The 21,580-nt window shown below is 42.7% G+C and overlaps 1 protein-coding gene across 4 annotated transcripts in view; it reads right to left on the reverse strand.

Annotated features, from left to right (window-relative positions):
* The window catches only part of ACVR1 (activin A receptor type 1), a 104,644-nt gene that overhangs the window by 16,840 nt on the left and 66,224 nt on the right, over positions 1-21,580 (reverse strand). For all 4 annotated transcript variants that reach the window (XM_045032436.1, XM_045032435.1, XM_045032433.1 and 1 more), the window contains exons 5-8: positions 20,920-21,019; positions 16,264-16,410; positions 12,136-12,411; positions 6,744-6,941 (exon numbers count right to left, since the gene is read on the reverse strand). In XM_045032436.1, coding sequence (XP_044888371.1) covers positions 6,744-6,941; positions 12,136-12,411; positions 16,264-16,410; positions 20,920-21,019 — 721 coding nt within the window. The remainder of the gene's footprint in view (positions 1-6,743; positions 6,942-12,135; positions 12,412-16,263; positions 16,411-20,919; positions 21,020-21,580) is intronic.

Below are 21,580 nucleotides of genomic sequence, written 5' to 3' on the forward strand. Positions count from 1 at the left end.
TCATGCAGACCCCCAGGGCTTTGAATGAGGTATGGACTAGCTGACCTGACCTCCTGGCAAAAGTGAACTACCAGGAGCTAGTCAGTTATTGAGATACAGAAAGACTGTGTGGCCCTGACTTCTCATCTGGTCTGCCACCCCAGAGAAAACTTTTGCAAACATTCTGGGTGCTGTCACTAGTCCAAAAAGAGGGACCCAGAATTGTAAGTGCTCCTGGCCCATGATAAGCCATAGGAACCTCCCATAGGAGGGGTGGACATCTATTTCAAGAGCTGCGAGCGATGAACCACATCCCTGCTTGGAGAGGGGGGATTACTGATACCAACATGACCATCCTGAATTCCAACTTCCAGATGAAGATGTTGAGTTGCCAAATATCCAGAATGGGTGTCCTTTTTGGGGACTACAAAATACAGATGATAGAACCCTCTTCCTTGAGGTGGGCACCTCGGTGTAATGAGGACTTTGTTTCCTGTTGAAGAATTGCCTTGAGAGTGGTCCTGAAGGGTGACCACAAAGGTTGTTTTCAGGGAGGGAAGGAGATATACTCTATGGAGTATCCCTGATGGATGGTTAGGTCTTGGAAATTATCCATACTGATTAGCTCCCGGTTGTGGGCAAAACAGTGAGACGGCCTCCAAAAAGGTGACAGAAGGGGCAGGTGGCACGAGAGATGTTTTAGTTGAGACCCGCTCACTATCAAAAGTGGCTCCTAGCCGCAGGCTGGGAACAGGTTGCAGTAGTAGAGGGGGATGAAGAGCAGGGCCGCTGAGTCTGTCTATTGCAGGAAGGTCCCACAGGATGCTGATAGCAGAATGGACAAGTAGGAAGTGGTAGTGGTCTTGATTTAAAAGGTCTTCCTTCTTGTTGTTTGTCCTTGAGACCCATGTGCAGATCCCCAGGGAGCAGAGAGAAGATCTTGAGTTGAGCCCTTTAACAAGAAGGCTGAGACTCTCCACTTGTTAGAGAGGCTGGACTCAAAAGGGAAAATCTTGAATAGTATTCTCCACCTCCCTGGGGAGAGCTGAGGATTGCAACCATGAATCCCTCCTCATCACAATACCAGTGGCCAAGCTTCTGGATGCTGCAGATGCAGCATCAACTGCAGTCTGAAGAAATGTTTTTGCCACCAACTTGCCCTCCTCTAAGAAGGGAGAAAAACTTGGCTCTGTCCTCACAGGAAAGTTTGTCCTAAAAGGCCACCAGCCTAGAGTAGTTAAAGTCATTCTTGGCTAGCAAGGCCTGGTAATTGGTGATACAGAATCACAAGCCTACAGGGATGATCTTTCTCCCCAGGTGGGCCAGTCTCTTGGAACCCATGTCTGATGGGGTGGTCCTTAGGTATTGAGACCTGTATGTTCCATAGTAGCCCGTACCACCAGGGAGTTGGGAGCAGAGTGGGAGAACAGGAATTCAGCTCCCTTTGACAAAATGAAATAGCACTTTTCAGCCCTTTTAGGTATGTGGGGGTGAGGCGGGGAAAAGAGCGCGCAGGATGCTGGGGGATGTGCCAGACCAATCTCACTGGTTTCAAGATGGCCTTGTTAACTGGGAGAGCCACCTTATTTGGGCCTGAGGCTGCAGAATGTTCAACAGGTGATGGTGAGTCTTGGTCTTCCTCCAGAGATATCTGGAGACCACTAGCCACTCTCTGTGGCAAGTCCTGTTATTGCTTATGGTTGTCGGGGCCTGAGATGAGTCAACCAAAACCACTCAACTTGGTTTATGCTGATCTCCAAACATTTAAGTAAAGAACATTATGTGAAAGACTAAATTATAGTAAATTTGGGGGAGGAGGGGAGGGATAAAATGGGGAAGAAGAGACTGCCTTATCTGGGGAATAGGAGGAGATTCCCATTGGAAACATCGGTACCTGTGGTTCTGGTTCAGCATCTTCCTCCTCCTCCTCACACACCGATGGAATTGGTTGATGGTGCAATGAGGAAGAGTGGAAAGACTCCTAGGTGGGTGCTGGACATCTGGTATAGGGTTCCCAACAGGGCCAGAAAGAGGGGCCAACTGTTTGAAGGGGACCCCATGACATGGGGAACCATTGGTCCCAAGGGAGGCAGTGCTCATAAGGGTAGCAACCATAAGTCCTCGATCACCTGTCCAGGCTTGGGTCTCTGTGACGATGAACGAGGGACCAGCTTATCAGATCTGTCCAAATCCAAAAACTGCTCCTTCTGTAATGTCAGAGCCATCAGCACCGTGGTAATCCTGCCTGATGGTAAAGACAGCTCCTGGGACAACAAAGCAATATAGTCTTCTGGTATAGTAATGTCCCTCAGGAGGGCCGGGCCAGAGAAGTGGATAGACTGCGGGTAGGGGAGGAAGTTATCTTCTGGTGCCATATAGTTCTCTGTGCACCCCATGTGCAGGATGTTCTGATGGTTGGCACCAATGGAACCAGTGCACCTCCAGTCGTGGGGTGTTCAGGCAGCTCTATCACTATCACAGAGTCCAAAGCTACACTTGTGGAAGGGACTGGAGGACAACGGTCCTTGCGCTTCAGAACCGGAATCACCAACGGAACAGGAAGATTCTTCTCCCTATGCACCTTACCCTCCACCCTTATGTATTTTTGGTAGAATCAGTCCTTAGGGTCTGTGTGCAAGGGCTCGCCCAACCTCAATGGGCTCAGGGTAGTGTGTCTCTTACAGACAGTCCTCAACAGTGATCTGTCCTTGTGCCCATGAGAGTGTCCCTTATCTCTTATGAGAAGACCTGGAGAGTGTCTCTTTGGGCTTAGATACTGAGTGCTCCACTCCTAAGCATGTGCACAGACGGGCACTGCTCGTTTGATGAGGCCGATGTACAAGGGGGTCTTCCTGGGAAGGATCAGAAAGGGGCTTCATAGCCTCCTCCATCATCTCTAAGGTGAAACTCACGAGCTTTGTGAGTTCTTGGTGGAAATGAGTGACAAATGCTGCATGTCGCTAAAATGTGTATGTCACCTAAATAGCAGGGACAGAGCTGGTATTAATTCCTTCTCTGTCAATGACTAAGGCAGGAGATACAGTTTTGAAAATGGGGAGTCTGGGCATAGTCCCTGACTGAGGAAGGAGTCCCCAGCCTGGGGAAAACACACTACGCTAACCTAATGAACAACTATTTACAATCTTATTTACAAGTTTTCTGAAAGGATGACACTGGATTCTGACTCAGACCATGCAGATGTAATAAGGAACTGGGAGAGTGTTGACCCACACTGCTTCTTATATCCTCAACTCAGGAGCACAACTCGGGAGATCTAATGTGCATGTGCAGGGGACAAAGGACATTAGAGATTTTAACAAGCAGACTCCGGAGTATGGTGTGCATGCGTACCCCACATGGTGTAATGCATAGAGGGACAAAAAATTGAACTACAAACTTCTCACAGCTAGCTAAAAAAAGTTCCATATCTAGTTGAAACTATGTTTTAATTGAAAACTGGTATGAAAAGTTTCATTGTGCAGATGGCTTCGTTGAGAAAAAATATTGTGCAATGTGAAGATATACAGGCACCCCATTAACTATCACCAATCCCGTTCACCATAGCTATGAATGGCATCAGTCAGTTATATTGAAACACACATTTTGTTCTCATCTCAGTTTCCCTTGTGGTCTTGGGTTGAGTTACCGATTACACAGTTGGTTAAACCACCACCCATCCAAAAGAACTCTCACTAGGACAATCGGTAATTAGGTTTCCATTCCACAGTGCTCAATGTTTAGAAAGAAAAATATGCAATTTCAGATAAAAAATTCAGAATCTAAATCTCAACATAACAAGCTCATTGTTACAAATCAAATCTCAAGGCACTCAAGTGACAAATTGCAACCCCGAGGTTTCCAAGTATTAAGAAATAGTCTCTCAATCTTTTTGACTCTCTTTTTTAAAAGTTCACCAGTAAAATATTAACAAAAACATTGATGCTAATTTTATAGCCACACAGTTTGTGCACAATAATTTCTTTAGTGACTTTTTTCCCACTTCTCTATTTAACCATCCCTTGTAGCTACCTCAACTCATCTTACCAGAGAGGACACACACCTTACTTCTAAGGCAGTGGTTCTCAACCTATTTACCACTGTGGGCTGCATATGCAGCTCTGTTATGTGGGCCACACCCACACACTAGATATACTACCTGTATGGCCCTGAGGATGTCACATGGGCAGTAGCTGTGTGCTGATTGGGCTACAAGCAGCCCACGGGAAGCGAGCTGAGAACCACTGTTCTAAAGCCACAACCACATCACTTCATGGTTCAAAAGCTAGCTGTTGACATACCAAAGCGATCCTTGCTCTATACAGTAGAACATCAGAGTTACAAACACCTCGGGAATGGAGGTTGTTTGCAACTCTGAACAAAACATAGTTCTTTCAAAAGTTTACAACTATTGCGTAAAAGCTGTGAAACTTTATTATGAAGAAAAATGCTGCTTTCCCTTTATTTTAGTAGTTACATTTAACACAGTACTGTACTGTTTTTTGTTTATTTTGTTTTTTTAGTCTTTGCTGCTGCCTGATTGTGTTCTTCTGGTTCCAAATGGGGTGTGTGGTTGACTGATCAGTTCGTAACTCTGGTGTTTGTAACTGAGGTTCTACTGTACAGCACCTCTCCCAGTGTCTCGAGAAGATGTTCCATATTCAGACAGCAGTGGTAGTGTTGCTCCCACTAGAGTGAATCACAAGATTCCAGCGGACTTTCATGAAAGCAGGATCTGTTTGTATTTGGCTCCTAAATGTTATGTGGAATTGTTTGCCACAGAGCCACCCAACTAGCTCATCTTGTTTTCTCATCTCAAAAAAGAACCCATTTTAGAATTCTCTTTTAAAGAAATTACTCAAGTTCCAGAATGCAGATTTTATAGAAGTAACTGCCTACCCGAAGACTGTGTTGAGCATTGTCTTGGACGGGGGAGCAATGCTTTCGGGGAAAAATCATTGTCAACTTTATAGTTAGGATGGCCACTGCTATTCAGGAGTTGCTGTGAAACGCAGCCTAATTATTATAATACACGACCAGCTTTTCTGCTTTAAACACTACTGCACCTGCTGACCTCCTCCCCAGGGTCCAAGTCTACTCCCTCTGGGCAAGTCTTCACTAGGTCAAAAAGTGGGCTCTTATTTTGAATACATATGGTAAAATCCAAGTAGAGGCAAGGTAATTTGTAGTTTTCATACCTGTCTCAGGCTGCTAACAGATTATGGGGGACTTTAGTATATACCTTGACCTGCCAACAGGTATGAAAACTACCTGCTGCCTTGTCTTCACTGGGATTTTACCTCATCTTACCATACATTAGTCACACATGGTAACACCACAACTTTTTTTCTAGTTAAGGTAAGGCCTCAGATCAAGAGACTTTCCTAGGAAAATGATCAGGCCTAAAGCAAATCAATACATACTTATTTCAGTAAACAGACTGCAGACTTTTATCAAAGTTAAACATATTATAGCTAAGAACTTTAATACATAATATACCCGCTATTTTCCCTATGTGGATTTTGAATGCTCTCTTAAAATTCAAAGCTTCTCTCAATCTATAAAGAAGTTTCTTCCACAAGCCACTTGTGCTAATTCAACAGGATACTTAGGGTATGTCTACACTACCCACTGGATCGGCGGGTCGCCATCGATTATCGGGGATCGATTTATCGTGTGTAGTGTAGACACGATGGAAAGCGATCGGGGATCGATTTATCGACTGCTGAACTCCAACAGCGCAAGAGGCAGAAGCAAAGTTGACGGGGGAGCCGCAGCCGTCGATCCAGCGCCATGATGATGCAAAGTAAGTAATTTGAATTCGATCTAAGATACGTCAGCTTCAGCTATGCTATTCTCGTAGGTGAAGTTGCGTATCTTAGATCGATTTCCCCCCTCCCAGTGTAGACCAGGCCTGAGGCACATGCAAAGTTTAAGCCTATTAGTAGTCCTAATCACTTATCTGGCTTGAGGGATACTTCCAAACAAACTCCCACCACCACCCCATACAGTGCTCCAGAGGGCTCCCAGTCCCTTCTGACCAGAGGAACAAGACCAGGTTCGGTATTTGTACTTCAGACTCCTGCAGTATATCCATCCCTTTTGGTCACTGAGAAACTAGGTGTATGGTGTTTTCCACTAAGGAATCCTCGAGACAGCTATCTAGGATAGGATTCCCCCTACCAATGCACTATTGCTCACTGCTGAAGAGAAGAATATCAGAAAATTCCTTGTGAAAAAGCAATACCTGTTCAAAATACAAATTTAAGAATGCAATGTGTTTAGCTTGATATACAGTAAGCATACTCCGAACACACATCACTTCCCTTCTCTATATTGTCCTTTGGGTTCTCTAGAAGCTCTCACTTAAATACCTCAAGGAACTAAACATGTTTGAATGGGCTCAAGCATGGGGAGCAGAGTAGAGTTATCCTCTCAGGACATCAGAGCCCCTCTCAGCATTACCATTTCAGTATAATAATAAAAATCATCTTCAATTTGGAATTCAACAATGGTTGCTTTTCATCATATCTCATCCAAAGTTGGCAAAAGCACTTTGCACATCAGATACGAGACAACACAAGTCCTTCAAAGTGAGTGAGTTCAGCCTCTGGAATACAAACACTTCAGAGATACAGTATTTTCACGTTGCCCACTTAGTTCAACAGCAAAGTGTGCAGTAGAATGGCAGATGCTTTCCACTGTTTCCTTACCTCTCTTGAAAAAGCAGAAGTCTGAGCCCTAAAAAGAAATCCTCAAATACTCACCATTGCTAACCATGCGTCTAGCTACTTCCCAGAGGACTAGTCCAAAAGCCCAGATGTCAACCCTTTTATAAGAGTCAAAGCAGTCCACTTGAATGGTTTCATCTAAGACTTCAGGCGCCATGTAGCGCTTGGTACCCACACGGGGGTTGTTCCCCACATCCAACTGATTAGTGCTTTGGGAATGCATAACTGCAAGACCTGAAACAAAGAAAGCAGAGTTGCTGTTAAATCATTTTTAAAACTCTAATAGCACATGCAGTTAGAGACTTGAACTGCATACAAAAGTTGGTACACATTCCAAGGACACCGCGGTTGCTTGAAAACAAGCAATAGACAGGGTTCAGGTGTCCAAAGAGCAGCTGTGTCAGCTCCACACTAGCTACCAAATATCAGAAACAGCCAGTTTGGCCACAGACTTAGACCAACTATCTCTTACAAGATTACTATTAAACATTGTATTGCACTGTTATAAAATTTTATCATTCCAGGGATTAAGTGTTTGGCAGCCACTGGATGTCACCATTACTCTCTACACGTATAACCAGAAGGCCAGGAATCTTATTTAAAAAGAAAACAATCCTACCCTGAGTACAAATGTATTTATGGAACTTTTGGGTGGGCGGACATGTACAAACTGGTTAGCATGGTTAGCATGTACAAACTGTGGGGGAAAAGAACTCTCTTTGCAGAGAGAGGAAAAGATACAGCATGACCAATATGTAGACTGGAGTAAAAAATAAAGCTGAAAAACAGCAACACAGATGTAGGTCAGAAAGTAAACATCCTCAAAGGGGCCTGAGATGAGTCAACCAAAACCACTCAACTTGGTTTATGCTGATCTCCAAACATTTAAGTAAAGAACATTATGTGAAAGACTAAATTATAGTAAATTTGGAAACACACAAAGAACCTATTTCACCATGGTAAACAGGCAGTCACTCCCAAGTAAACAGCGACAGGTGCAGGACAGTACTAAGCAATAAAACAGAAGACAGACTCTTCCTGATTCCCTTACCGAATTCTGCAAGAGCAACATCTACTACTTAAATTTAACACAAGCTTATTTAAGACAACCTGATAACACTAACTGCAGACCCATGGAAGATTAAGACACAGGATTACTATATTCCCAAATATTCCTTCAAAACACGATCTCTTTTCCACGGTAACAAGGATTTGAAAAAACATTTTTCTGCTTAAGTACACTTCAAATCAATTTGGAGTTGCTACAAGAACTTGCACAGAACTAGAAATATGCTAACCCCTTCATTGCTAAGGAAGATAATATACTAAGTCTGCTCATCAGCTAAAGGCATCTCCAGTCCTTAATTAGTATACATTCCCCCTTTCAGATAGGGAAAGTAAATTTTACAGTGCAATTTTCCTGGCAAACTTTGAACACATCAGTACTTTGGGGGAATTTGCTGATATGATCAGAATACTATTCAAACTGGACAAAAGATTCAGCAGAATGACAGGTCAAGGGCTTCATGAGACTCAAGTTAGTGTTTTTCTACATTACAAAATGAGAAAGTGTTGCAACCAGATCCTCAATATGATGGTCTCTGTACTGTAGGTGGTATTTAGAGACCAGATGTTTCACTGTTTTCAGGGTACTTGCCTTCCACTTCAAGAAACCTAGGTGAAAATTTGAGTTTGGGAACCCAAGCACTGCGCAGGATATCAACTACTGCAGACTACTGATTTTGACAGGAAACATTTAAGGGAGAGAAAGGAAGAGTTGGAACTGATGCAGCTTCTTGGTTTTGGACAAGAAAAGAAAAAAAGTCTTATTTTGCATCACTATTGGGATCATTAATGGCTTCCATACAGATATTCCATTCTAAACATTGAGGAGGTTATAATATTACCACTCAAGCAATTTTCTTAGAATTTTTACATCTTCTCTGGGAAGGTAAGTACTTGTTTCAGAACAGTGACATTTACTGCACTATTTTGGGTCCTGTACTATACGTAAGTCTCTACTCTCTTCTACAAAGCTATTGCAATGATTCATTGCGTATGTGGATTGCTTTTATAGTTCCCCCAAACAACAATTTTCCTAAATCCAGTAACTCAAATACAGACAGACATTCATTAAAGTGAAGCCACCACATATACTTGGGTTTCTTTATTAAAAAGGTATATCTATACAGAAAGCATGAGGCTTTTTGTCACAATTGTAAAAACAAAAAAACAAAACAAAACCCACACCCCTGGAAGCTAGGTATCTCACTGAATGTTTTGGAACTAGGTAAAGTTTTGATTTCAAAGGACTTTCCTCCCTAAACTTCTAGTTCATGTCCAGCCTAGATTAGTAGCAACTGAAACTTGTTACCATCGAATTGCCATTTGGCAATAAATTTATTAGTTCTCCATCCAGATCTTAGAGGACAGGTGTAACCAGCACACTTGAAGATGCTTTCATCAGAGAAGAAAAGGGCTGAACAACAATGAAGAAGTGATCCCGCCAGTGACACCAATGTAGGGAAGACTGCACAGATATTGTCTGTGCTACAACTGTTCTATAAACAGAGCTGCTCAGCTTTTAGAGAGTTTTCAGAGATTTTCATTCACACTGAAAAATGAGAGAGAGAGAGAGTATATACACACAATTTTTACTCTTGAGGAAAACAATCTGCAACTACGGCATGCAGAAAAATGTCCACTCCCCTCTATCCCCCCAAATCCCTTTGCTTCCTTGCAGAAAATGGTTTCTGTGGGGAAGCGAAGAGAAACTGCACCAATACTCACTCACCCCTCCCCAGCAGCTCAGACTGTTGAGGCAGCAGAGGGGAGAGGGAGGAGGAGGACAACGATAATGGAGACCGAGTTCCCCCTCCCCTTCCCCCACACAGAGCAGCTGGGGCTGGGTCAGATCAAGCCCCAGGAAACCTTCCCTGGCTGAAGGAAGCACTGCACCATAGGGGGGCGGGGGGAGGAGAGAAAGGGGTTTCGGATGCATGGGGATTGGGTGGACAGGGGGAGCAGCTCCCTGTACAGTGACACCCCCACCAACCCCTCTGTATCAGGAGCCCCCTGAACTCAGAACCCCCCCCACTGAGCCCCCAAACCACCACCCTGCTGAGCTTCACCCCTGCATCAGAAGCCCCCCATACCCAGAACTCCACCACATAAGCCCCAACCAGCTGCACCTTGACCCCCCCCACCCCACCAAGCCCCACTCCCCCTCACTGAGCCCTAACCACTTTCACCATGCCTCCCCTTGCAGGGTCCCATTCCCCTCTGCACCCAGACCCCCGCACCGATCCCCTGTGCACCCAGACCCCCCCACCAAGCTGCCCACACCCAGATTGCACCACACAGAACCCTGGTACTCTTGAGGGAATTCTGCGCATGCACACACACACACACACACACAAATCTGCAAAGTTCTACATATTTTAATTGTCAAAACAATATAATCACACCATTTTCAATTATTTCGGTAATCAGCAAATAATTGAAAATGGTGTGATTATATTGTGTTGTTTTGACAATTAAAATATGCAGAATTTTGAAGAATTTTAAAATATTAGGAGCAGAATATTTAATTTTTTGGGGCAGAATTCCTTCAGGAGCAATTTTTTCTTTTTAGTTTATACAATTAAGGAATTTCTTAACTGGATGCACTGGCAGATCCAGAGCAGTGACTTGGATGGGAATACAATACATAACCACCTGGTTCTTAACTGCACCTTTCTAGCCATCATAAGCTACACTTTACTACAGGGAGGGGGAAGAGATAGGTCAGTGGTTTGAGCATTGGCCTGCTAAACCTAGGGTTGTGAGTTCAATCCTTGAGGGGGACATTTAGGGATCCTGGGGCAAAACTCTGTCAGGGGATTGGTCCTGCTTTGAACAGAGGGGTGAACTAGATGATCTCCTGAGGTGCCTTCCAACCCTGGTATCCTATGATTCTATAAAAAAAGAAAACACAGACCAGAAGAGAATGAAGACAGGCCAACCATGCACAGAAGGACTCAATACATCCTGAAGAGGAACAACAGTTTTGGTTAATCCTCATTAGAGATAATGAAGTAAGAAGAGTGCTCCATAAATAGGTGGCCAAGATTTCCATATACAAAAAGGCTATTTATTTTCCCCACTGTCAAAAGTCAGAACAGCAGCAAATACTTCTGCTCCTATCTGTTTAATATACACCCCTCCACTATACTAATGAAGTCTCTAAATACCATTGCAAAAAAGGTTTCATTTCACATCTGTGGGGCTGACTCAATAGTAAAATAAATGCTGCCCCCTTCTGGTGATGATTATTAGCTTAAAAATGAACTTTACAAAGCAGAATTTAAAGATGTGTATTACTTATTTCACTAAATAAAATATCCACTTCCTGTTTAATATTCCCTCTGTGGATTCCAAGGAGCTGTCCCCTCAGCAGAGATACACCTGCTTATTATGGGAGCACCTGCATTTATGCTGAACACCATTTGTGTGTGATAAAGTCAGATCTCAATGTGTGTCAGTCAGAAGACCCAGTGAAGTTAAATAGGAATTATGCACAAAGAAAATCTCAGAATCAAGTCACACAATGTTTTTAAATCCAGCCAATTATTCCCTTACATTCAACATGCCTTAAGACGACTAGTCTGTCCCTTTTTTCTTCCCTTTGCACAGATAACAGAAGCATCGCGCTATAATACCTTGTACATTAACCAGTCGTGTTGCTTTAATCATCCCTCTGCATCCCCCTGGCCTAGAAATTGCTATTTAATTTTAAAAAATTCTCTCTCTCTCTCTCTCTCTCAAAGCTTGGTTCTGTGCTCGCTATCTGTGGCAAAAGTCCCACTGACTTCAGGGAATGCTGGATCAGGCCTATAGGTGTCAGGGAGTTAAATGTTATATTTACAATATGTACAATAAGTTTTACAGCAAAAAATTTAGTAGGATTTTAAGATTTAAGTAAAAGCATTTGGAACAATAATTACATTATTAGTATATCATTTTTAGTAAGAGCCCAGTTCAACCCAACTCCCATTGACTCCAAATCAGAGTCAGATCAAGCCCTAAATTGCCCACCTTCCCTTTTGAAATGGAAGAACGGGAAGAAAAAAAAATTAGAGGGGAAAAAACGTTAATTGGATCCTAAATACTATCCATAAAGCCTCTGAAATGCTATAGACTAGACATTATTAATGATGTTATTTATTGATGAAGCCCAATCTGAGAATGATCCAAAATGTAACATCTGTTTCTGAAATCAGAAGTGGTACTAAGTTTATTCAGCTGGATAGTACTTTATAAGTGCCCCCTAGTGGCTGCCCTAACTTCCAAGAAAGTTAAAAATAACTCAAAGCACCTTAAAATGTATCTACTATATTTGGTTAGTTATGGAACATGCAGTTTGTGTTGATTGTAAACTGAAACTCACCTAAATCTGCTATACAGCACTGCCCATTTTTTTTAACAAGGATATTTTTGCTCTTCAAGTCCCGATGGGAAATGGCAGGCTTCCCCTGGGTCCCAAATATCTCTATGTGCAAGTGTGCAAGGCCGCTGGCTATGGACAAGACTATTCGTAGGCAGCTGACAGTGTCTAGCGTAGTGAGTTGTAGATAGTCATACAGAGATCCCATTTCATGATAGTGTGTAATTAACCACAACTGGGTGCTGGAGTTTCTAGAAGTCATATCTGATGCAATAAAACCTGAGATGAGAAAAGCAAAAAAAGACAACAAAATTAGATTACACAGATTTCAAGTTTCCATCAAGAGGTAAAATGTCACCAACAACATATAATTTAAAACTGAACTGAAATGCAGTCGTACTTGTGAAAGGCCACTGTGGAGATGATAAATACTACGATGAGAGAGCAATCTTAAAAAGATATTTATAAAATGCAACTCAAATTTATTCACAAAAATGCATGAGACCTTCATTTGAATGACTACAACAAGATAAAATTGCAAGTTATAAGTCAAAATCAAACAAGCTTTTTAACAACTAATATCCACAGGTCAAATTTCATTTTAAACAATTTCCTTTATTTGGATGTTGGCTAATTAAGCAAATCAGTTTAATAATTCCTATTTAAAACTAAGTGTTTTCAGCTTTTATTCCCAATAATTAAAGTAACTCAATATTTGCCTTCTACTGTAAATCAAAGCCAAGTCATTATACAGTATTTAGATTGCCAATACTAATTAAGTGAATACCCATAGCTCTAGCCACCTCGAACTCAATTAAAATATAAATATACAATACATATTCACCCCCACCAATCAGCCTGACCAGAAATGCAGTCACAAATTGAACAAACCAACTGATACCACATTTCACTTCAAAACCCCATCATTCACTCTAGACCCTAAACCTTCCCCAAATGCCTGCGAGAACAAGCAAACCCTGCAAAGTGCATTTGAGGTCAAATGATTTGAGCTATTTTGGGTCACAGAGTGAGAAATGAAACCAAAATTGAGTGGCCTGCGAGCAACTTCCCCCACTTAAAGGGAGCTCCAGTTTGAGCATGATTGCAACTCTAACAGCGTGGCATTGGGAGAGAAGCAATCCCTCAAATAAGCAGGTCTGAGGCCATCTAAATCTTTATTGGTCAAAAACACCACCTTTTACTTGAGGCCAACAAGCAGCCAGAGCAGATCACAGAAAATGGGTGTTCCAGTGAGCTACTGTGCTCAGTAAGCAAGCAGCCTTATTCCGACCAGTGTAACTGTCAGATTTAAGACAGAGCCCCATGTAGAGTGCCGCAATAGCCTAACTGGAATGGCAAAGGCATTGACAGGAGTGAAGTCCATATCCAAAAAGAAGAGACCTCACCTTTCTGTCCAAGAGTATATGGGGAAAAAAAAAAAAGGTCAGGGGGGAAGGGGAGGGAGGCAGAGAGTAACAATAGCTACTGGATAATCTGTGCACAACTGTTGGTCTAACCAGATCCCCAGATTATGAGCACATAGTAGCCAGGGAGTACACCCTCAAATCAAGATATTTCCTTCAAGCTACCATCACCATCTTGGCGTCGGTTTCTTCTGGGCTGAGCAACAAACAGCTTGCTCTACAGCTGCTGGAAATGCCTCTTGGGAATTGCTGAAGCAAAACAAATTAGAAGATGCACCCTGAGGCTGCATCAAACTGCTCTAGGCACCAAACCCAAGATGCTCCATCCACAAGATTGGTGGACAAAAGTTGGCCAATTGCCAAGAGGAATTTAGCAAGACCTAGTCAAGCATCTTTAGTCAGATGATCACTTTTCCCCCCACCGAACGCTGGACAACTCAGTTATTATGCAAGGTACCTCAGAGGTAGAGCAAGATGAAAAGACAGCTATTAATTATGGCTGGATTTCTTGATCCTTTCTAGAAAGTCAATTGAGAACAATTTTTTTTTGTAAACAGAGAACCAAGACACCCCCCACCGAACCCCAAGGTGTCCTAGATCAAAATCAAATCCAAGATCCAGAGGTGAAAGAGACAGCTGCTCTTGTATTTACAATAGAAGTTTATTCCCAAGTAAATAGAAAGCCCACAGGGATAAACCACAGGGCCCACCCAAACACAAATGCACTTTCAGCCCCTCCCACACGTTTTCCTTTAAAATTCTGATTTCTTGTAAATATGACTTTTTTTTTAGGCATAATGTCAAATCCAAAGAATAACCAGCGAAATTTCACAGTAATCTAGAAAGACTAACATGATTTTACTGAGTCAAACAGCGGAACAATGGGAAAGGGTAATATTTCAGCCAACTCAGTATACTCTCAGGAAGAGAAGTTCAAGAATTCACATTTCTGGAGGCCACAATATTATTTTTCTAACAGCAGAGGAAACTGATTCAGGAAACATTTGACAAACATCTTGGAGGCAGATCCATGGAGCCAGGAGGGCATTCTCTAACAGGAAAGAAACAAGAAAGAGCCTTCATAAAATAATTTAAAAGTGAGACAGGTTATGGGTAAGGTAAAGTCACTAAGCAGTAAACAGACTGCTGCTTTTCATTTTTCAGAATGATACACCAGTGAAAAGGCAAAGACTGGGAAAGAAAAAGTACTATCTAAACTTACAAACTGCAACTGTGGTTCAATACATGCAAGTGTGACAAAATTAGAGAAGAAAAAACCATTTTCTTAGGCTTTTGGCTCCAAACAGAGAGTGTTGCAACAGGTACAGTTGACAGAGAGAAAGTGATACAGGGTCTCAGTATTCAATATGTTTATATGCAGGAAAAATGGGCTACTTCATAAAGGACAACTCTAATTAAAGTCGGACTTTAAAGCAGATTTATTAAGTTGATACAACACAAGATCTCTACAAAAAAGTTAAAAGCATGAAAGGAAAATTAATAACCCAGAGGTCAGAAGCTGTTTCACAGCAATGAACATAAGGATATAGAACATCTGATTGTGCACCAGAGCTTGAACCAAAAAGACAGGAGTTTCTCAAATACACATAAGGAGAGAAGATAGTAGCAATAGCAGGAAAATCAGCAAGGAAATGAAAGTGAAGCTGATTGTCAGGCCATGGCAAGTAGCCTGTTTGCATCCATAATCCTAAAACCAGTGAAGTTTTAGCATGTTTTAAGGTGCAAATGTAGGAATATTTTATTTAAGTGAGCAAGGAGAGGTAGAACCAACCTGTCCTGTTCACAATCATCTTCATTAGTCTGGTACATTGATCTCACAGTACTAGGATATAACCAGACCAGCTCATGATCTCCTCCTCCCTACATTAGTGCAAGCTCTTGAAATATCTTGTGTTGCTGACACCAGAGTTTGTAGTCTTAGTAAATGTTAATTTCAAATTCCATTTACACCAAGAATATAAGTTATTTAAGAATTGGTAAATCCCGATTACCTCACCCCTACACACAAACATACTTTACCCAGACACCACGAAAATATTTTCTAATGTTTGGTTGTACATCTTCATAACATCATCCTTTTTGCCTTATACAGGCAACTCATTTCGGTGTCCTCCATGAAGTCTAAAGGAATATTTATACTCAAATCTAACAAGCACATGTAAGTATGCAACAGTAAGAACAAACTTTGAGAGTTTTTCCCCCCCCTTTCTTCCTACTCCATTACACCTATGTAGATTAAAACGACATTGGGCCTGGATCCAATGCAAGTGACTGGAACAGCTGTCACACAACTCTCAAAATTGTCTGGTTCTCCCCTTTGGTCACACTGCAGTGTGACCTGACAGGCTACTATAGACCCAGGCTGCACACCTCCTTTCTTTTTCCTGCTAGCAATCAGCTGATAGCCACATTGCCTGCTTCTCACTAGCTTGTTTCTTCATTAAGGCAATGACTCTTGCTTTGAGGACCTCTCTGATCAGGGGCCTTTGATTCCAAGGATTGGCCTCTAAATCCCTCCCTTATTCCCATAAGTGTCTCCCCCGTCCCTTTTCCCAAAAACATGTACCAAAGCCAGGATACTGAGGTGCACTTAGAAAACTGAAGAGCATGCAACATTACAGTTCAAAGTTAACTCAGTTTCCTGGTGTCCCTGCTTCAGTATAATGAGTGCAATTGTTCTACTTACCTAAAATATTTTCATGCCGCAGTAACACAGTGTTGTACAATTCAGTTTCCCTGAACCAGGATTTTTCATCTCGTGAAGAAAAGATCTTCACTGCAACGTTTTCTCCTTGCCACTGACCCCTCCAGACCTCTCCATATCGGCCTTTTCCTGACAAAAAGCAAACAGGGAATTTTGACCAACATTCTTCATTAGTGTCAATGAATTATAAGTTGCATAAATAGATCAAGACAATCCAGTCTAAATAAAACAATTTTGAAAGGTGACAAGCTGCACTGCCTGCAGCTCCTTGCCCTCTCTGAAATGCTAAAGATAAACACAAACACCCCAATCTACAACTAGGATGCCTACGCACTTCAGCAATACAAATAAATAAAATCACTGCTGAGGGCTGGGCCCACTTCTACCCTGGAGGATGTGCAGTAACTGCAACAAGCATATATCTATTATGATGCACAAAACAAAAAGCCAATTGAGAGTCACACATTGTATTGGCTACATCATGGCAATACCACCTTGACCACTTTACTTGCACGTACGCCCTTCCCCATATCCTTCGTCAATCAGTCTGGTCTTTAGATTGTGATCTCTTGGGGGTGAGGACCATGTCTTCTTTCGTGTTTGTACAGTATCTAGATTACTGTGGATGCTACCAGGAATAATTCTGATCACCACCACCAGTAATGAAAGTGTCATTACAGCTTAAGCTAGAACATTGGCTACAGTGCAGCAAAATTATGGCTAGCTCTAGGTCTTGTGGTGAGCAGGGTACACAATCCAGACAATCTGCAAACTCTGAAAATAGAGCATGCAGTGCACACATGCTGGGGAGACTGGGTTCTTCAGACTTTACTTTGCTTACAGCATTAGCCCTGCAAAAACAAATGATATGCCATGGATATAAATATAAATCTTCAACTGGTCAGTTAAATGGACAAAACAGAACTTCAAAAAAAAAAAACCCCAAAAACAAACCCTAACTATTCAACGATATGAAAACCTATCCTATTTTAGGATTTGAGTGTGCTGTAAACACTAGGTGGTTGCACACTTTTTTCCTTTTGGATACCAAGTGCATGCACATACCAGGAGCTCCTACCATTTCTCTATTCCCCCACATGCTCCCTGTGTGCCACCCTCCCTTCCCCTCTATTTCAGGGACTCCCAGCAACTCCCACCCATTTGCTCATGCCTTGGTCTCTGTGTCCCCCATCTATTGTTCCCATTCTCCGCCCTCCAACAGGACATGGGATGTGCCCCCCATATTCCTCTCCCAATCCCTCCCCTGGGCCCCCACTTTGCCCTCCCATCTCCATCATTTCTACCTCTGTGTCCCAGCCCCCACCAAATCTCCATTCCCCCAACTCTAGGTCCCTGTTTCCACTCAGCTCCTCACCCCTCTGGGTCCCTGCTTCCCCAGTCACCACCACTCTCTGGTGTTGAGTGTAGAGATTTGCTCACGTTGTCTGCCCATGACAGTGTATTAGCAGTAGAGTGCCATACAGCAGAGCCCAAGTGGTAAAGAGTTCTGATCATTATAGTTTTCACTATTGTATAGTGACTCATCTGATCTAAATAAGTTAGCCTCAATTTCAGTGCAATACAACTTCTTGTCTCTCTAATATGTATAGCTGCCAACGTTCAAGGGTGGGGGGGATGGGGTTTGGCACATCGATTCAACAACAGGTGTAATCAAGTGTAAAGAGATATGAGACACTGATGTGGTAGCGCTTGTCACACAGAAGGGATTTCCTGCCCAAGAGCTTTCCCTAGCAGGGCTATGTAGCCTTCCTATTTAAACACTGCCAACTTGAGCTAACTTAAGAGCAGGCTCAGTGCCAAACACACACACACACACACACACGAGACGTGACCATCTGCAGACCAGAGACCATGTAAGATCATCATGTGTAGCCTAACACTCCTGGTTAATACAAACTGAAGAAACACTCACATGTGGTTTCGACACAAGTGTGAATGTTTGTCACTATTTAATACATTCCATAACAAGAACAAAAACAGACAGCAGCACTAATACCATTAAGGCTAGTCAGCACACACATACTAATTTAAGTGTTTTGGCTGGGGTATGATTTTTCCTTTATTTTTCTTGAAAGAAAAGGAAAAAAAAATAGTACAACTACCAGTGTGGATGGTGTTCTAAAAGAATACGCTATACTGACATAAGCACATTTTATATTGGTGCATCTGCATCCACACTAGGGGATTTGTATCTGGTTTCAAGCAAACAGATAAAGAGCTGTACAAAATCCTGTGTTTAGACCAGCAGACCTATGGTAGCAGAAGAGATAATGGATTGATGCTGGAGGCCTGTAGCTTGCCTATCTTGAATTCCATGAGATCACACCTAGGCCATCATCAATGGATCGCCACTGGACAGTTATAGAACATGAAGGTCCAATGTGGCTGTAGTTAACTGAATTTACTCTCCCCAGCCTGAGCCAAATGAGCACAGAAATAGAAGAAAGGACCCAGCAACTATTACCAGCGTAGGGAAATGACTGTATATGCTTGCTCCAATGACGTAAAAATCTAAAAACAAAAAAGGTGGAGGAAACATTCAGAGATTCATGGAATTTAAGGTCAAAAGGGGACATCATGAACATCTCATCTGACCTACTGCATAGACAGGGCAACGAATTTCCTGTTTTCTTTCTTTGCAACAAAGAAAAGAGGCACATGGATTTATTTCCTTTTCCTAGTGTTTAAAAATAAAAACGAAAAACATTAAGTCACTTTCTGGAAGGAGACAATTTTTTCCTTCTCCAACTTGTTATTTAAAAAGGATATAGTTGCTTATGTCTTGAGTTAAAATGCAAAAACATTGTAGAGGTAACGTTTTCCAACAATGAAGAAGAAAAAAAAAACAAAACTTGTTACCTTCCTTCAAAAAGAAGAGTGCTAGATGGCAAGAAGGAGGTCTCTGAGTTTCTACAGAGAATTCTTTCCCAGGTGTGTGTCTGTTGCCAAAATGTTCCAGGTCCAACTGACTGCCATATTTGGGGTTGGGAAGGAATTTTCCACAGAGAGTCAGATTGGCAGAGGCGGGGGGGGGGGGGGAGAGGGGGAGAGTTTTCCTCTGCAGCATGGGTCATTTGCAGGTTTAACCTAGTGTAAATGGTGGATTCTCTGTAACTTCAAGTCTTTAAAATCATGATTTGAGGACTTCAGTAACTCAGCCAGAGGTTAGGGGTCTGTTACAGGAGTGGGTGGGTGAGGTTCTGTGGCCTGCAATATGCAGGAGATCAGACTAGATCAGTAGTGGGCAAACTTTTTGGCCTGAGGGCCACATCAGGGTTCGGAAACTGTATGGAGGGCGGGTATAGTGTATTAAATTGCTCCCTGTAGGCATGTGCTACTTATGGTGTACTACTTATGGCTGCCAGTCCTGGTGCTCTGAGCAGCATGGTAAGAGGGCAGGGAGCGGGGGGTCTGGATAAGGGGCTGCGGGTCACGGGGGGGTAGTCAGGGGACAGGGGTGGTTGGATAGGCATGGGAGTCCCAGGGGGCCTATCAGGGGTGGGGCAGTCGGGAACAGGGAGGGTTGGATGGGCCAGGAGTTATGAGGGGGGCAGTCAGGGGGCGGGACATGGGAGGGGGTGGGGGTCAGGCTGTTGGGGAGGCACAGCCTTCCCTATCTGGGTGTAATGTATTAAATTGCTCCCCCTAGGAATGTGCTACTTAGGGCATACTACTTACGGCTGCCAGTCCTGGTGCTCCATAAGTAGCACATTCCTACGGGGAGCAATTTAATACACTATATCCGGTGGCTCTCGCAGCCCAGAGCGCTGCCCAGAGCGCTGGCAGCATGGCGAGCTGAGGCTGCAGGGGAGGGACCAGGGGCTAGCCTCCCCGGCCGGGAGCTCAAGGGCTGGGCAGGATGGTCCCGCAGGCTGTAGTTTGCCCACCTCTGGACTAGATGGTCCCTTCTCGCCATACAGTCTATGAGTCTAAAGAAAATCTACACTATACCTGTAATAGTGCACCTGAGTACACTATAATTAGCTACATTCTCATGCAATGTATTTTTACCCCTTAACTATAATTCAAATAACTGTAAAAAAAAGTTTACAACTAAACACCGCTAGAGTTAGCAGTATTCTACTTCACATCTAGACACTTTCAAACCCCATATATTCATATTTTTTAAATGGATTGAAACGTCATCTTCAAATCTAGCTTATGTGGCTTGTTTTGCTGATCACTTTGAAAGCTATGTTTGACCTCTCTCCTTTCTAGCTTTAGCTGACAGAGCTATGCAAATGTTCGACCACAGAAGACACACACTATGCAAAAGGTGAACGCATTTTTCATCAAACTTTCCCCAAAAAATTCCATCCACAGGCAGACGCATGGAGAACTCCACTTAATAGAAGTTATCTGAAAACATGTTGAGTACTGAGAAGAGAAAGAGACTGTTCAAATGGAAGTTAGAGCTTAACCTCAAGTAGGGTGACCAGGGTGACCAGATGTCCCGATTTTATAGGGATAGTCCCAAATATTAGGTGCCTATTGTAAGAAAAAGCTCCAATTACCCCCCCACTCCCATCCTGATTTTTCACACTTGCTATCTGGTCTCCCTAACCTCAACTGATACCAGGACTTGATATTAAATATACAAACAAGAGTTTTACTAACCTACACACTCTAAGAGTGTAATCTGACGAGCCACTGTTCTTTGTACCAGGAAAGGAAGACCAGAGCCACTTCCGGATGTACAGGAATGGTCCAATAAGTCCTATTTAAAAAGGGGAGAAAGGGAGAGGAAACATTTGAGAAACGTAGAGTACGTGGACTTTTTATCCAAATACATAAATATACATGTTCCCACTCGTTCACACAATGTTGATCATCTTAAGGATTATTAGGGTAGCTCCCTAAAACCTGATTAGCATCAGGACCACATTGTGCTAGACATGGTGCAGACAGGCAGACACCCTGCCCTGAGGAGTTTACAGTCTTAGACCTCAAGCTATAAATAGAGGGTGGGGAAAAGGGAGATACAAGTTTTACATACAGAGTCATTTTCTATTGCAACCCACTGCCAGACGTTTTCTTCAGACAATGCAAGAGAAAAGAGGCCTCAAGTCTGTTCCTACTTTTTAGTTAGCAATTGTACCTGCCACAACACTATTTTCCTCCAAACATGTTTTGCAATGAAAAAGTGATTGACATTTACTACTCCTAGTACTGCCCTTGGGAGTTTGTTTGCTGAATGCTGGCTACTCTGTAATGAAATTCTACCTAAATTTTAACACTCTGCCCTTCTTTTGCTTAGCTTGTGCCCCCTCACTATCTC

Source organism: Mauremys mutica, chromosome 10 (genome assembly GCF_020497125.1).
Source record: "Mauremys mutica isolate MM-2020 ecotype Southern chromosome 10, ASM2049712v1, whole genome shotgun sequence".
Classification (NCBI taxonomy): Eukaryota; Metazoa; Chordata; order Testudines; family Geoemydidae; genus Mauremys; species Mauremys mutica.